This window comes from Lytechinus pictus, chromosome 1 (genome assembly GCF_037042905.1).
Source record: "Lytechinus pictus isolate F3 Inbred chromosome 1, Lp3.0, whole genome shotgun sequence".
Taxonomy (NCBI): Eukaryota; Metazoa; Echinodermata; class Echinoidea; order Temnopleuroida; family Toxopneustidae; genus Lytechinus; species Lytechinus pictus.
The window spans coordinates 25,521,512-25,539,229 of record NC_087245.1 but is presented as its reverse complement, the minus strand read 5'-3'; the positions used below and the strand labels follow the sequence as shown (position 1 = coordinate 25,539,229).

The 17,718-nt window shown below is 37.5% G+C and overlaps 1 protein-coding gene and 1 non-coding gene across 2 annotated transcripts in view; both read left to right on the top strand.

The window, feature by feature from the left end:
- Window positions 1-14,583, top strand: part of LOC129259866 (pre-mRNA-splicing factor CWC22 homolog) — a 31,282-nt gene extending 16,699 nt beyond the window's left edge. Inside the window, exons 15-19 of the mRNA XM_064099030.1 lie at window positions 1,221-1,373; window positions 2,138-2,265; window positions 2,611-2,712; window positions 8,626-8,948; window positions 9,456-14,583. Of these exons, the coding sequence (XP_063955100.1) occupies window positions 1,221-1,373; window positions 2,138-2,265; window positions 2,611-2,712; window positions 8,626-8,948; window positions 9,456-12,292 (3,543 nt within the window). The 3' untranslated portion in view covers window positions 12,293-14,583. The remainder of the gene's footprint in view (window positions 1-1,220; window positions 1,374-2,137; window positions 2,266-2,610; window positions 2,713-8,625; window positions 8,949-9,455) is intronic.
- Window positions 14,584-15,592: 1,009 nt separating this feature from the next.
- On the top strand, window positions 15,593-15,665 carry TRNAV-CAC (transfer RNA valine (anticodon CAC)). Its single transcript has one exon. It is a non-coding gene; the product is annotated as a tRNA-Val (tRNA).
- Window positions 15,666-17,718: the final 2,053 nt, after the last annotated feature.

Genomic DNA, 17,718 nt, shown 5'->3' with positions numbered 1-17,718 from the left:
ACTTATGGGCGGGATTTATCAGCATAAGCACTAGCATACATAATGCATACAACACATTCATGCACCCATGCAGTCACATACAGCTCTCAAACTCCATTGCTATTGGCCATTGTGTGCACTCATGGGCGGGATTATGACAAAAATTAGCGCAAGCACTAGCATACGTAATACACACAATACATTCCTACACCCACGCGGTCACACATAGCTCTCAAACTCCCTTGTCATTCGTCCATTGTATTCACTCATGGGCGGGATTTATCAGCGTAAGCACTAGCATACATAATGCGTACAACACATTCATGCAGTCACACACAGCTTTCAAACTCCCTTGCTATTGGTCCATTGTATTCACTTATGGGCGGGATTTATCAGCATAAGCACTAGCATACATAATGCATACAACACATTCATGCACCCATGCAGTCACATACAGCTCTCAAACTCCATTGCTATTGGCCATTGTGTGCACTCATGGGCGGGATAAATGACAAACACAGTACAAGTACATGTTCATTGTTTGTATATTATACAATACATTCATTCCAAGTTACACTCCCGCCATACCAGTCAGCGCAGCTACCGGTAGGTAATCATAAGTAGGTCAACCTTTTATGAGTCATTTCTGACATTCTAGGAATCTCGATTGTTCGAACTATTCGATTGTTAAAAAGCTCTAAATAGCTAGCACATCTGCAAGAACAATCTTGAAATATGTTCTGACCGCACTGTAACTAGATCTACAGGTATGCCGATTTTTTATATCCGATTTTTTCCTTCAAGGGGCATGATCGAAGATCGGCAAGTGATCGCCGATTGTTGTGAAATCGAATGGAATCGGTTGCCGATTGCAAAATCGGTTACAAGCTTAGTTTCATCAACATTTTCATCCGACAAGTTGTCAGATCTGACATCTTTCTCTGATGTTGATTGGCTGAGAGGTACTGTTACTATGGTAACTGTCGGATAAAATGGATCTTGTCGGATAAAACGTCCGACAAGTCCTTTCATGAAACGCTCCCCTGGGGAGTGTTTCATCAACATTTTCATCCGACAAGTTGTCAGATCTGACATCTTTCTCTGATGTTGATTGGTTGAGAGGTACTGTTACTATGGTAACTGTCGGATAAAATGGGACTTGTCGGATAAAACGTCCGACAAGTCCTTTCATGAAACGCTCCCCTGATACCTTCAACTACATGTAATTTTCCGTATTGCAGAGGTTCTGTCAGCTAAAACAGGAGTATGTGAGGGAATATGAATCGGTGTTTGCTGAACAGTATGAGACTTGTCATCGCTTGGATACAAACAAACTGAGGAATGTTGCAAAGTTCTTCTCTCATCTTCTCTACACCGATGCTATCTCGTGGACGGTATGTGAACGCCTCATAAATATTTTATTATTTACTACCAATATAATGGCACTATATTCAGTTATTACTGCAAAGTCAATCATGGTAATTCATTAATTTCAAAACCTTCATATTTCTCCCTCTTTGTCTTTCCATCTTCATAGGATTATACCAGTACTTGCTAGAATTATTTTTCTCTGACATGTTCATACCCACTCGATCACAAGAATACCTGTAAATCATGAGAACTATATCAGGCCTCTAAATACCATATACAGGGGTGTCAGAAGTCAGCTTTTTAGATGATTTCAGCTAATTTTGCCTTGGTTTTTACTTTGAATTCAGCTTATTTTACCTTTCACCTGTACGAAAGTACATGAGCTCTTTCATCTTCAGCATTTTTTTAATGCTCTTCAGCGTTTTTCAGCTTTAATTTATTGGTTATCACTCAGACCCCTGATATTGCATTACCGGTATCATCTACGTCAACCAGATAAAGTTCCCATAGTTAAGAGCTAGTTGTAGATATTTTCATCTTTGCCTTGTGTCTAAAGATCGTGTATTTTTATATCACATGTGAATCCTTGTGACCTTGGAGAAATTCCTGTAGAAGTTGATATAATCTTGAAAACTACCTACATTAACTAACTTGAGGGTAATAATTATTCAGGGATATTACTAGTAAAGTAGTTTGTTTTATATTGTATTTTCTGATCTTGGTGGGATTTCCGATTGGGCGGGTGTAAAAGCATCTTTCCTGATGTTGGTTATTGCTCATTACACAGGTGATTGATTGTATTCATCTGAATGAGGAAGAAACTACATCATCTAGTCGTATCTTCATTAAGATCCTCTTCCAAGAATTATCCGAGTACATGGGACTCCCAAAACTCAACGACAGACTCAAAGATGCGTAAGTACATCGGCTGATTACAAGAAATTATCAATCTTCAAACACCAACGTCACTTTGCAAAGTGTACAGCAATTTGAAAATTAAAAAAAAAGAGCTATTTCTGGCCTTAATCGTGAACTGATTTCCCTTTGCTTTTATGAACACGCTGAAATACTATCTTTTATCTATTATTTCTGGAAAAAAGATGTTATTCTCAAATTATTGGTTGAGACACCGTTGACGTCATTGTATACTTAGTGTCAGCTTTGGTATTAAAACTGTGTAATATGCCTTTTTTGTTTGTATTTGATTATACTTATGTGGCTTCCTTAACAATTCCCAAACATTATATTACTTCCATACAGGACCCTAATGCCATTCTTTGAAGGAATGTTACCTAGAAACAACCCTGCTCATACTAGGTTCGCCATCAATTTCTTCACCACCATAGGACTTGGCGGTCTAACGTAAGTTATTCAATCTTTTTATTGAGAATTCATAGATTACATACGTAGTTTTTGTCTTGCCTGCATAGCAGAAGTGAGAAACAGACACTGTCTATTTGATGGTTACTGCTTCATCAATATGACATGTTAACAAGGTTAAGTTTTTGAAATGCCGTCAGGGTTTCATAAAACTTATTACAATAACAAATTTACATCAATAATTTATAAGTAGGGACAGTGATTTTCCGTTTCAAAAAATTGCCTTTTCCGTTTCAGAAAATCTTAAATTCCGTTTCAGCATGTCAGAAAACGGAAATTCCGTTTCCCCATAGACTTTACGTACACGGAAAATGGACACTTCCGTTTACCCATTCAGTAGCAATATAACATTACTCGCGCTGGTCAAAATTTGTATAATAATAATAACAATAATTAACATTTATATAGCGCTTAATACAACAGTTTCTAAGCGCATTGGAAAGAGAAAAAAGAGGTAGCAAAATACAGTGAAAGAGAACAGGATATGGAATTAAGAGGACTGCTTAATGAGGTAAGATTTGAGGAGTGTTTTGAAAGATTCGACAGTGGATGCATTAGGGATGGAGATGGGGAGATTGTTCCAGAGTTTAGGGGCAAGAGCAGAAAAAGCACGATCGCCATAACGGGTAAAAGTGCGGGGTCCTAGAGATAGTCGAAGGTGAGCAGTAGAAGAAGATCGGAGACGTTGAGTTGCAGAGGATGAGTGACAGAGAGAGATAAGATTTTGAAGGTAGGATGGGGCGAGACCATGGATGATTTTATAGACAAGGAGAAGGAGCTTGAAAATAATTCTATTATGAACCTGAAGCCAATGGAGGGAGTAGAGAATAGGGGTGATATGTTCAAATTTCTTAGTGAGGGTTACCAATCTAGCTGCAGTATTTTGAATTCTTTGAAGGGAGGCTATACTAGATTGAGGTAAACCAGCAAGTAAAGCATTACAATAATCTAAATGGGATGATACAAAGGCATGTACTATACGTTCAGTAGATGATTTATCAAGATACTTTCTTAACTTCCCTATCTTACAAATACCCCATGATGCACAACGACAAACATTTCTGATATGCTGGTTAAGGGTCAAGTTGTTATCAATAATAACTCCAAGATCCCTTACAGTATCTGAACCACTGATATTTCCAGCGAGAAAATCTAAACAAGGTAAATGACCTGAACTCCTAAACCTAGAGAAAACATGCAGCATCTCAGTTTTTAGTTCATTGAGCTGAACCTTGTTGTCGAATGACCAACGCTTGATATCAGCAATACAGGCAGACAGTCTTTGAACAGCAACTCCTCGATCCGCTGGCTTCATGGTGAGATATATCTGAGTATCATCAGCATAGGTAGTATACTGGATACCTGTATGAGAGTTGATAATCCTTCCTAAAGGACCAGTATATAGGATATACAAGAGAGGTCCGATAACGGAGCCTTGCGGGACACCATAGGGCAGAGAAAAGGGTTTAGAAAATGAACCATTCACGACAACCTTATGGCTTCGTCCGGCAAGGTAGGATTCCAACCAAAGAAGAACAGTTCCACTGAAGCCGTAATCATGTTCCAAACGTTGAAGAAGAACACCATGGTCCAGCGTGTCAAACGCAGCTGAGTAATCCAAAAGGATAAGAACAGCCTCTTGTCCTTTATCCACAGCAAGCAGAAGATCATTCTGAACCTTTAACAGGGCCGTTTCAGTAGAATGAAAGTGGCGATAAGCTGACTGATTTGGTGGAAACAGCCCTTTTTCATCAAGGTGAGTTCGGAGCTGAGCAGCAACAATTCTTTCAAGAACTTTACTAAGAAATGGCAAATTAGCAATAGGTCTGTAGTTCTTGAAATCATTAGTTTCCAGGCTTGGTTTTTTCAAAAGTGGCAAAACACAGGCTGTTTTAAAAGACTCAGGAACAACACCAGATGATATGGAAAGGTTCATGATGAGAGTTATAACAGGCAGGAGTTCGTCGAGGCATGCCTTCACTAGCCAAGTTGGGAGGGGATCCAAGCTACAAGATTTCGAAGGAAGTGACTTGATGACACGCTTAACCTGCATTTCAGAAACAAGGTCAAATTCTGAAAGGTTGGAGTCATGTGAAATCCCAGTCTGAGAAGGCAGTAATAGATCATCAGAAAAAGGGACGTTGAATGAAGAAATGATAGACGCGACCTTATTCTCGAAGAACTCCCCAAATCTGTTGGCAAGGTCCTCATCAGAGTCATGATCAGGAAGTGTGGTGGACTGCAGAGGTGAAGACAATTTCTTCACGATCTGGAACAGCTGCTTTGAATCTGATCCCGCGATCTCACCTTTGAAGTAGCTTGACTTAGCCTCAAAGAGTTTACTGTAGTAAGAGTCACATTCCTGCCTGTAAAGCTGTTTATGAATACAAAGTCCAGATTTCAGCATCAGTCGCTCAGCACGACGTCTGCACCTCTTCGCTTCCTTGATTTCTTCACTATACCATGGAGCTTTGGGCTTGATTGTGATGACCTTACTTTCTACAGGAGCATGCTTATTGAGGAGATCCAACAATTTCATATTATACATGTTTACAGATGCTGTAGGACAAGACGATAACAAAGACATGACTAATGAATTCAAAATGTCTTGTCTGAAGGAGCAGATATCTATACTCTGTAACTTCCTGTACGTGATCCGCTTCCTTGGATTCCCAGAACTTTCAGTCTTAATTGTTGCAATGACAGCAGAATGATCAGAAGGCAGGTTGGACAGAAGATGGATACCAGAGACTATGTCATCAACTCTCCTTGAAATGATTAAGTCTATGGTATGTCCAGCACGGTGAGTTGGCTCCTGAACATGCTGCTGAAATCCAAGTGAGTCCAGAGAACCAAGGAAGGTTCTTACATAGCTTGCACTAGTGTTATCAACATGAATGTTGAAGTCCCCAACTATTAGGGGACAATTATCATCGATAGCTGCAGACTCCAAGAGAGTGAAGAATTCAGATGTGAACATTCCGCAAGTCAGTTTGTTCGAAGAAGAAGGTGGCGGTCGATAAACTGCATACAGATGCAGAACTGACGACGGTGAGAAACGGATGCTAAGGTCCAGGAGCTCGAAAGATGAAAACTTGTGTATTTCCTTTACGGATGTGGTGGCAGATGATCGATGGATGACACATATGCCTCCTCCTCTAGAGGTCTTTCGAGGACAATGTATGATTTCATAATTGGGAAGCGTTGACTTTAAGTCAGCTATAACAGTGTCATCCCTGCAATCTCCTGTGAGCCATGACTCTGTGACAACTAGTACGTCAAGGTTGTTATCCAGGATTAGATCACATGTGCACACTGTTTTATTGCTCAAAGAACGTGCATTCCAAAGGCCAATTACAGTCTGATTTCCTTTCTTCAGACCTTTATTACATACAAGACTAAAGTCTGCCTCACCAGATGAAATGCAGGTCAATGAAGTGTCTTTAGTAGGAGATTTATCATCCGGGAAAGTGGATAAAGATGATCGCAAGATCTTATTCCTCCTTTTCATCCATGTTCTCTTACTACGTTTTGTTCTCTTCTTGTGCGAGATTCCAAGGGTAGTAAGCTTCTTCCACAGTACAGGAGATAGACGCTGGTGGCAAATATCATGATGGGCGACATCATACAACTGTTCCCTGGTATAGGTAATAGTCTTTGGCGCTGTATCACAGCTGCCGCAACCAACATCAGGCCCAGGATTAGGACTAATATCGCCATCCTTCAAAAGGGATATTTGGTAAGAAGCATCTGAATTCGGGTAATAGTTAATTCGTCTACCGTAGAATCTCCTAACACATGCAGAAGTGGACAAGAACGGTTGTGGTACAGTACATGTAGGCTTAAGTACATGTTTGATAAAATGCTGACCATTATCATGTCCAAGGCACAGTCCAAGAAGAAACACAATTGTAAAACACTTGACTGCATCCATTGTTGTGGACAGTCCTGCTTGTCCTTTACAATAGGGCATTGGTAAAGGTGATAATCAGGCTTGAGTGAGTATCAATACTACTGAGTACACTGTGCAAGATCAACAACATGGCTACATTACAGCAGTGTGAAGTTGGAAGTAAGAAAAGTACAAGTCCAGATCTTTAAAACCTGTGACTCAAATTCAACAAAACTTGTCCAGAACAATCTATAGATGAATTCAAATCCACTGTTGATAATTTGGTTCCAGATAACAACAAAAGTCACTCGAATTAAGCAAAGAAATAGAGAGCAGATAGAGGAGCTGCCAACAGGTTGAGCGCTCTTCCTGTCACTGTACCACAAATGCAGTAGAATCCGCTCTAATCGGATCTATAGGGGTACACAAAATATTTTGACAAACACATTAACATGAATAGATCCTCACCTTTCACATTATTAGCATTAGTTTACAGTTGAATGAAATTTTATCGAAAATTTTGGGGGTTTTTTTGGACATCGTTTTGAGCAGTCAACGACTTTAGCCTATCCGCCATTTTCGATTTCAAGACCGGAATATCGTGCTGTTACATCTTCAAACGTAGAGGGCAGCAACACACGACCGTGTTGTTAAATCAAACGATGTGTGCATGTGAATGTTTTCGATATGGCCGACCCCGCCGTCGGCCAAGGGCCGGGGCGCGGCGCGGGTGAGGGGTACGGAGCAGTCACGATGTGTGGATTGTCATACTTTGTAGTGAAGTGAGATCGTGTTTTGTGGCCATTTAATATTCCTATTTTGTTGAGATTTTGGAGTAATTTCTGTTGCTGTTCCGTGTATTCTGAGGAAAAATATGTTTTCCGTGATTTTCCGTTTGAAATGCCACTTTCCATGAATTCTGTCCGTTTTCCGCGATCGCGGAAAATCACTGTCCCTTCATAAGCTATTGAAATCATTCAATCTGATTGGCTGATAGTAATTTTGTTATAGAAATCTTGCATTTATTATTATAACAAGTCTTAATGAAAAGGGACCCAGGTGTCATTGGTCATATGGCATGAGTTTCAGGTCACATCTAATTCATCTAAATTCATATGTATGTAAATTTTCAGTGACTTTTGGGAAGTGGTTTTGCCCCATCCAGTCAAATGGATAAGAAATGTTCAAATCTGTTATACTTTTAACAGTAATTACATGTTTTGACTCAGTTTTGACTAATTTGGAATGAATTTCACATCACATAATCAAATTTAAAGGTAATTCTAGATCAATGAAGGTTCAAATAATAATATTAAAAATATTCCAATTCTAATTCTTGAAATTCATATTAAATTTCTATAAATTCAGTGCCAGATCATGCATCAGTTACTAGACTATGGTTAATTATGATTGATAATAATATAATAGTGGATGGCTCTTCATGTGATACCGAAAAATAACCAACAAGTTTGGCTAATAATGTACGAACTGAAGATGAGTGCAATATTCACCCTAGCATGCAGAATATACAAGCAGAATGTTTCTGGTATCTCATAAAGAAAATCAATCCGAAATAATTATTTGAGTTTTTAGTTAATCTATATTGATGAGACCCTGCAATATAACACGATATTACATAGTAAGTTTGTACATATGCCTATGGAGAATTCATCAGTTTTCAAAGCTTTGTGCAGTATGCTCTGATATTACAGAGGCAAATCATGCAGGCCAAAATACTCTTTTATATATATATATATATATATAATGATTAATTTTCCTTTATAACCTATTTGTCTTCTCAAGAACACCCAACTTCAGGGATCCATTTCATAAATACTTTTAACAATAACAAGTATGCAATTGCAGTTAAAGCTACTGAAATGATGTGATTTTGGCTGATAGTTTGTTATTATAATAACAATCAAATAAGATCAAGCAGCAATTATTGAAGCATGACTGATTATTCTTTAGAGACAACCTTAGTGATTGATTATCTTTTGCAGGGATAACCTTCGTGATCATCTCAAGAACTTTCAACGACAGATCATGCAGCAGCAACAGCCCTTAGAAGAGAGTGACAGTGATGAGAGTGATAGTGAGGAAGAGGAGGGAGAAAGTAGCAGCGAAGAAAGTCCGGAAGAAGACAGAAGGACGAAAAAGAAGAAGAAGAAGAGACATGAAAGTAGCAGTGAGGATAATGAGGAAGAGGAAAGAAAGAGAAAGAAGAAGAAAAAGAAAGATAAGAAACGGAGAAGAAGGCCTGAATCAACAGATAGTGGGAATGAAGATGAATCTTCAGATGAGGAATCAGACGATCAAAGCTCAGGTAAGAGTTTAAGAGATATTCATTTTTTATGAGAATTTAGAATAATCAGTGTTAGGTCTAAGACAATCTCAGCCGAGATGAGACAAAATAAACATATTCATTAGTTTTTAAAAGTGGAAGTAAGAATAATTACCTATTTTTGCTAGACACAGATTTTGAATTGGAGTTGTTGATAAAATCACATTTTTGAGCAGTTTGGGGTCTGGCATGCACTTACTTTGGACCATGTATTCAGGCATTGCAAGTTTGGTCTCAAAAGTTGCCTAAGCCTTGATAAAAATGAGTCTTGAAAAGTTTCTGCAAAAGCTTTTCACTGTAATAATTGTGTAACAAAATTGTTGAGGGGATGGCAATCTTTTCACCTTTAACACAGATTTATTGTAAAAGAAAATCAAGGGGGGGCTGAGTTAGTTCCCTAATGTTTTTACATTTGAGCCAACGTTTAAACAACATCTTGAATTTTGAAGTAAGACACTCCAAGTTCTTCTATTATTTTATTTCTCACAGGAAACTCTGCCAATAGAAGAAAAGGGAAGGAAATATCTTCAAGGCGAAGTAGAGAAGAAGATAAGCGTCGGACTAAAACAGACTCTCATCATAAAAGAGATTCAAGACACAAGAAATCGAATGAAAGACAGAGGAAGGTAGATAGCAGCAGTGAAGAGAGTGAAGAAGTTACTGATGACATTCCACAGAAAAGAAATAGACACCATGTAGAAGACAGAGATAGAGGGGGTAAAACAGGTCATGAATCAGATAGGGCTAGCCGAAGGGCAAAGGAGAGGGAAGGTGAGAGGGAAAAGAGAAGAAGCGACGACAAACACAGAAAAGAGGATGACAGGGAACACAGAAAAAGAGAAAAGAAAGATAATCAGGATCAGAGAAGACATACAAGGGAAGTAGATGAAAGAAACAGTGGTGAAGAACAGTCTGATAGGAGAAAAGAAAAACTAAGAAGGGAAGATGATAAAAAGGAAAGAAGTAAAGAAAAGAGGAGAGATAGGGCTGATAGTGATGAAGAACTAGCAGCGAGGTTAAGAGAACAATTGAGGAGGGAGGATGAGAGAGTTGAAAGAAAGAATAAGGAAAAGAGGAGACATCGAGAGGATAGTGATGAAGATTTAGACACAAGAATGAGAGAACGACTTAAGAAAGGAGAGAGAGAAGAAAGAAAGAGTAAGGCAAAGGATCAAAATGAAGATAGTGACAAAGAACTAGCTATGAGGATGAGAGAACGGCTGAATGGGAATAAGGAGAGAAGGAGCAAGGAAAAGAAGAGAAGTCGAGATGATAGTGACGAAGAACTAGCGAGAAGAAATAAAGAAGAGGAAAGGAAGGAAAGGAGAAAACAAGAGGAAAGTGACGATGGTGAGGAAGTCAGAAGAAAACAAGAGGAAAGTAGAGGTAGAAGGAATAAATATGCTATGGAAGAAAATGAGTCTGAAGATAGTAGAAGGAATCATAATAAAGATAGGAGAGACAGAAGAGAAGAAAAGAGAGATAAACGTGAGCGGCAAAGGGATGAGAGTGAGGAGGAAGAAAATGTGAGACAGAGACGAGGAAAGGATGATAGACAAAGACCAAGGGAAGAAAATCAAAGAAGAGAGAGGGATGTGGAGAGAAGGAGAGAACAGGAAGAGGATGTAGACTCTGATGATAAACGCAACAAGGGAAAAGAAAAGATTAAGAAGAATGAAAGGAGAAGAAGGGAAGAGGACTCATCTTCTGATGAACGTATGGGATGGTCAAGAGATAAGGAGGAGAAGAGAAGAGGTGGAAAGGAGGAAAGGGATGAAGAGAGAAGGAGAGACAGAGAGGAATCTTCTGAGAGGGAGGATATGAGAAGGTACAGAGAGGTGGAAGAGAAGAATAGGAGAAATGCTAGTGAAAGGAGAGGGAGAGGGGATGAAAGAAGAAGGGGAAAACATACTTCTGAGGAAGAAGATAGTGTTAGGTCAAAGGATAAGGGTCACAGAGAGGAGATATCAGAGAGGAATAGAAGTGTAAGAGAGAATGAGAGAAAGGGGAGAGATGAAGATAGAAGGATAGAGAGAACAAGAGAGGAGAGTTCTGATGATGAAAGGAGAAGAGGGTCAAGGGAACAAAGAAATTGGAATGAAAGAGAAGATAACCAAAGGGGAGGAGAGGGAAAAGAAAGGAGAAAAGCAACAGGAGAAAGAAGACACGAAAATAAGCAGGACTCTGATATGTCTGATGAGAATGATAGAATCAAAAGAAGAAGAGTGAGAGAAGAAGGGGTTGAAACTGGCAATAGAAATAGGAATGACAATAGTAGAAGACGTGATGAAGAACAGGAGTATGAAATTGATAATAGCTCAAAACAGAGAAGGAATGAGAGAGGAGAAACAAGACCAAGAATTGATGATAGAGGTTTTTATGAACGTGAAAACTCTGAAAGACGTAATAGGGATAGAAAAGAGGAATTGGAAAGGGAGAGATCAGATGAAAGAAGAGAAAATCAAAGTGAGGAGAGGCATAGGGATCAAAGAAAAAAGAAGGTAGAAGTTACAGAATCTAGCAGTGAAGAGGATGATAGCAGTGAGGATAATTCAACTGATGATTCCAGTAGTGAAGAAGAGAGCGAAGGAGAAGTAAAGAAAAATGATGGAAGGATAAATGAAAAGAGGGGCACGGAGAGGGAAGAAGAGGAAAGAATTCATGTTTCCAAGAATGCAAGAGATGAGAGTGAGGAGAGCGACAGTGATGAGAGTGAAAATGATAGCGATGATAGTGATAGTGAGGATAGTGATAGTGAAGAGAGTGAAAGTGAAAAAGTTTCCTCTAAAGGAAGAGAAGAACAACGGATGAAAGAGCAACGTGAGCATGTAACAGAGAGCGAGAGTGAAAGTGAGAGTGAGAGCGAAGATAGTAGTGATAGTGAGGAGAGTGATAGTGCGGAAAGAGAAAAGGAAGAGAAGAGAAAAAGTGCAGGGCAGATGAGAGATCAGCGTGGACATGCCAAAGAGCAAAGTGAGAGTGATGAAGATAGTAGTGATAGTGATGAGAGTGAAGAGGAGGAAGATAATGAAAAGGAGAGCAAAGAACGTAGAGAGGTCAATCATGTACGGGAAGATTATAGAAGACCTGAAAAGGATGATGTGAGAAGACGGCAAGAAGAGCGGAGAGAGGACATTAGAAGAAGAGAAGATGTACGCTCATATCCTGTGGATAGCAGAAGTAGAGAGAATGATGGGTACAAGAATTCTTATGAAAGAGAAGGAAGAAGGGACCGAAGCTATGAGAAGGAGGATTACATATCAGATAGGCATGATAGAAGGGATAAAGAACGAATAGATAGGAGAAGAGAAAGAGACAGGCGATGACCTTGGTAGTATTCTAGCATTAATCATATTGATTATGGACAAGTGGTGTACATTGTATCATAGATAATCATTAGATATGTGATAAATTTATTTTGAGATATGAAATGTCATTATGTTTTCTTATTGTATGATTGCCAACACACAAACTGGTTTTCTAACTGGAATATCAAGGGCTAAGACATCTAAATGCATCTTATCATTTATTGTGGGAAAGAGCATTTACTTTGATTTGAAGATGATGTAAATCCTGGATAATCACCGTTGGCATATTAATTCATAGGCTGTAAGTATAATGTAATTTGCTCCCCTTTTCAAAGATGTGTATCACTTTTTGAAAGTTAGAATGGGTATCTTGAGAAAGATCCTTAGATTTCTACTTCAAGTTATACCAGTGCATTGCAGGATGTGTCAAGGATATGTCCATAGAATATTATACAGAAAGTATTTTACAAAATATAATTGTAAAAGGTAACATCACAGCCATGGAATGATTTGTAAAATTCCCTTTCACCCCATAACATAATTTGCAGAAAACTGAAAAGCCATACTTACTACAAATTTAACCAGATTTTATTGAGCACTTATAGAAAAAATATACTTTTTGACCCGATTTCATAAAGTTGATTTCAATTGTACCATGGTACAAAGAAAAAGCGTATGCAGAGTTTTTGTACGCAATTATGCTTATATCATTGCATATGCTTAGAAAAGTCCAACCATAAGTTAATGCTTGAAATGAGGCACAATAATACAAGAAATCTTTATATTCCATGATTTTATCCATGGTACGATTGAAACCACCTTTGTGAATTTTGGCCATTGTGTCACATAATAGACATATGTGCACAAAAATGCAACAGTGTAGTAAAATTCTGTTAAAGTCATTGCTTATTTTATTAAATGTTAAATATATCTGATTAACTCAACAAGATCTGTTTAAATACTGTAAATTGAATAATGATGCTTTGAAATTGTATAAAGTGTCATGTCCATTCAATTAAGAAGAATTGCACTTTTTGAAATTTGCTTTATTCAGATCAGGTTTTTTTTCCCCGCAATTTGAACCCAATTTTTAGGTTGTTTGAACTCCAGATACTGTAAGTGTTGAACTCAATCTGTTACCCTAGACAAAACCCTATACAGTATTATTCATTTCATTGATATTTTATTAATTCCCTTTTCTGCCATTCCATATTCACCAACTATGTCACTTTAAAAGGAATGAGTTGTATATTACTAGTAACCTATGTTGTATTTCTTCAACAACAAGCCTATGAATGGTTGATGAATCGTAGAGTAGAATCATGATTGAATTACTAAATATGTACAATTCTACAGCCAGTTACAAGATATTTCCCTGTACCAGCCACACCGAAACGTTGTTAGCGCTAACAGCGCACTAACTGTATGCCCATTTACACCTTTTGAGTTATGATGTCAAACGTTGTTCCAAGATGTAAGTAACGTGTGGTTGTGACGTTAGGCATCACTGCAACATCACCGGTTGTAACAGAGCCTCCGTTAGTGCATTATAACGATTCTGTGCGGCCAGTGTAGGTTGGTATTCTGAACTGTGGTCCAGTGAGCATCCAACCTAATGACTGATTTATAAAGTATAGAAATACAACCAAAAAAACAGGAGGTTGAATGTTGAAAGAAATTTGACCAGAAATTAGACAATTGTGGCTGTTTGAAATTACCTACACTATTTAAATCTCATATTTGAAATTTGGCAAGGAGGTTATGACAAGTAAGAGGGATAATGAACATAAATGTGAACAATGGATTGAAGCTTGACAACTTTTCGTATATGAAAAAGTATACTCTTTGAAGGAAAATCCTTTTCAATTGAATATGTGAGATGTGGTAAAATTTTTCCCACATTTATGTATTGGTACATGTCTCTTTAAGCAAATGACAAAAAGTTTACGCTCAAGCAAGTACCACTGTTGTAAAATTTCAACTAGAGGGATTTTTCAAAGTGTATAATTTTTGGTAATATGCACTGTACTTCTTGATTCCTCCGTATTACTATTAGCAATCTATTTTTCATTTGTATTTTTCCTGTTTGGGAAAATAATGAACGATACAAGTTGTAAACATACCTTTTCCTTCTTGATTTTCACCTTTTTCCTGTATATTTAGGATTTTTGTTCTGTGTGTTTTGCCATGTAATCTACTTGTAGACATGCATTGTATGTTCACATTGAGACATGTATATAACGTCACTGTTTTGTACACACACTTAATGTGAAAGTGCTCTGAATTAAATATTTTGAATTCATTTCTGATATCTTTCAGGTTGAGAATTGTTATTCTTTTAGTAATCAATGAACTGTAATTGATAACTCCATAATTTATGCCAAGATTTAGACCATGGCTTTCAGTTTGGGCTTCAGAATATGGGCCTCTACATTTATGTTTACATTTTCCTTAGGGTCGCCAGGGGAGATCTTTTTTAGTTTATGACCAACTGTCCTGGGCCCCGTCTTACAAAGAGTTACGATTGATCCTATCAATCTCAAGTATCCATCAATGCCATAATTTTTCTTCAGGAAATTTGATCGATATTCTTTGGAAACAAAGAGAAGCATATGAGCTGTCAAGAAAACAGTGAATGGATGAATATTACATCATTTCTGGAAAATAGTTTTGAACAAACATGCAATTTTAGATGTTGACTTTGCTGGCTTTCCATAGTTGCGATTGATTGGATCAATCGCGACCTTTTTGTAAGATGGGGCCCTGATGTCCACAGAAAGAATCATTAGAGAATAGACTGCTCCTGTTTTGTTCCCTCTTGTGCAGACTTGATAAGATTAAAGTATGGGAGAGGAGGAACAGAGAGAGAAGAAGAAGAAAAAGAAGGAGAAGGAAGAGAACAACTAATAAAAAGAAGAAGAGGAGGAGGAGACAAGAATAAGGATGATAATGAAAATGAAAATTGATAAGAATAAAAGACTTGTGAGAATAAAAGATGGGAGAGGAAGGAAAAGAGAGAGAATGAAGAAGAAAGAGAAGAAGGAAGAGAACAACTAATAAAAAGAAGAAGAGGAGGAGGAGACGAGAAGAAGTATGATAATAATGAAAATAAAAAATAATTTATGTGTCAAAATGAAAATAACAAAGGAATTGATTTTCTTTCTTTTTTCATAATAGTCTAAATACCCTTTTCTAGGATCTGAGGTGCGTTTATAAATGACCAATCAGTACCCACACAGAGCCTTCATAATCTATCAGTATGGCAAACAGGAACCAAGAACTGAATTAAACGTGATGTAATATGACAACATCAACAGCGTTTCCGTAGTGTAGTGGTTATCACGTGCGCTTCACACGCGCAAGGTCCCCGGTTCGAGCCCGGGCGGAAACAATAATTTTCAACACTTTTTTTTTTTTTAGATATCTGTTGTAGATTCCTGTAGAAGAAGGAGGAAAATGAGGAGGGGAGAAGAAGAAAAAAAGGAGAGAGGGTGAAAGAGCTATAGAGGAAAAAAGTTGTACCTAATAATAAGTAATAAATAGATTAGAAATTGATTTTTTTTTAGTTACGCATCCTGTAATTAAGCATGTATCAAAGGAATGAACAATAAGCTGTACACCTTTGTAAGCACGCTTTTAAATAAAGAGGACATAATTTCATGTAACAAAATACAAAAAAAAACAAGTGGGAGATATGTGGCATCATCAGTTTGCTTATTGAATGTTCATGAAGATATGTATGGAGCTGTTTCACGGAAGTAATGCAAAGTAATTCAAAATGGTATAACTTCTTTCCTTGTCCGACTTTGATCAGATGATCGAGGGCTGTTTGTTTGATTATATATATATATCTGTTCAAATCGTATTATATATTTTCAGGCTGGAGTAGCCCTTTAAGGTGAATTCAAAGCGCTGAAAATAATTGATATAGGCCTACTGACATGAAAAGGGAATTTATTAATTTCCTCCTCTCCTTCCCATTTTCCTTTTTTTTTGGCTGTTGGTAAGCGGCGGGTTTCCGCAGAACCCAGGGAACCCCTTGGCTACGGCTCTGAAAGCTAATCATGATATCAGGGAATGGTTTAAAGGGATGGTCCGGGCTGAAAATATTTATATCTAAATACATGTAAATAGAATAAAATTCACAGAGCAATTCTGCTGAAAATTTCATCAAAATCGGATAACAAATAAAGTTATTGAATTTTAAAGTTTATCAACATTTTGTGAAAACAGTTATATGCACATCGTCATGAATATTCATTAGATGGGCTGATGATGTCACATTACATAAAATCATAAATTTTTCATTTTTTCATACATGTGTAAATGATGTGTCTCCATTATGATGAAATAAGTTACGGCAATAAATAACTATGCACTTAATCGGTTGTCAATCCAGTTGTTTTAGTTCTTAGTGGCACATTTTTGAATAAACCTAATTTCATATAATAAAATACAAAAAGAACAAGTGGGGATATGACATCATCAGCCCACCTAATGAATATTCATAAAGACATGCCTAGAACGTATGCATGTTTCACCGGAATAATGCAAATCTTTAAAGTTCAATAACTTCGTTATTTTTTATCCGATTTTGATCAGATTTTAAGCATTATGCTTTGTGAATTTTACTCTATTTATTGAGATATAAATATCTCCGGCCTGGATCATCCCTTTAAGGACTGTTTGAAGGAATTCATGAAAAGATGTGTTTCTATGCGAACGTAGCGCGGGGTTAAAATTTTGGAAAAACTTACAATAAATAGGAAAATTTTAAAGAATTCATGAAGATTATGTATTTCTTACTAATCAAAATGCGAGCATGGGCCATGAATTGACACAAATAAAAGAAATCAAATTTCTTGATAACTTTTCAAATCAGTGATTGATGCGGGCGCGAAGCGCGCGAAGCGCAAGCTATAATCCGACCTGAAATGGATATTCTGAGTATATTACCAGCGCAAAGCGCTATAAAATTGTTGATATGAAAAAAAACTGAAAATTTGAAATTGTAGGCCTAAGCACTTTTGTAACCATGAACAGGAGTGGTTTATTACTAAACAAGTTAAAACAGCTGATGCGAGCGCCAAGATTAAAGTTTTTGATTTTCTGACATGAAAACTGGGCACTTAATTTCAAATGAAGAAAAATTATATGCAAGTCACTGAATAGACAATAAATGCGAAGACGAAGCGCCAGCTTATTTTTGTATAGATTTAGACCTAAACAGGAACATTCTATGCACTGGTTATAATCACGGAAAGAATGGGTATCTTCTTCATGCTTAACAGGTTCCCTTGTCGGGTAAGTATATGTCTAGTTTTCATATTGGAATATAAAAGAAAAATCAACTCCTCTCCTCTCCCCTCCCCTCTCCTCCCCTCCCCTCCTCTCCTTTAATTCCTTTCCTTTCTTTTCCTTTCCTTTTCCATTACCGGGTAAGC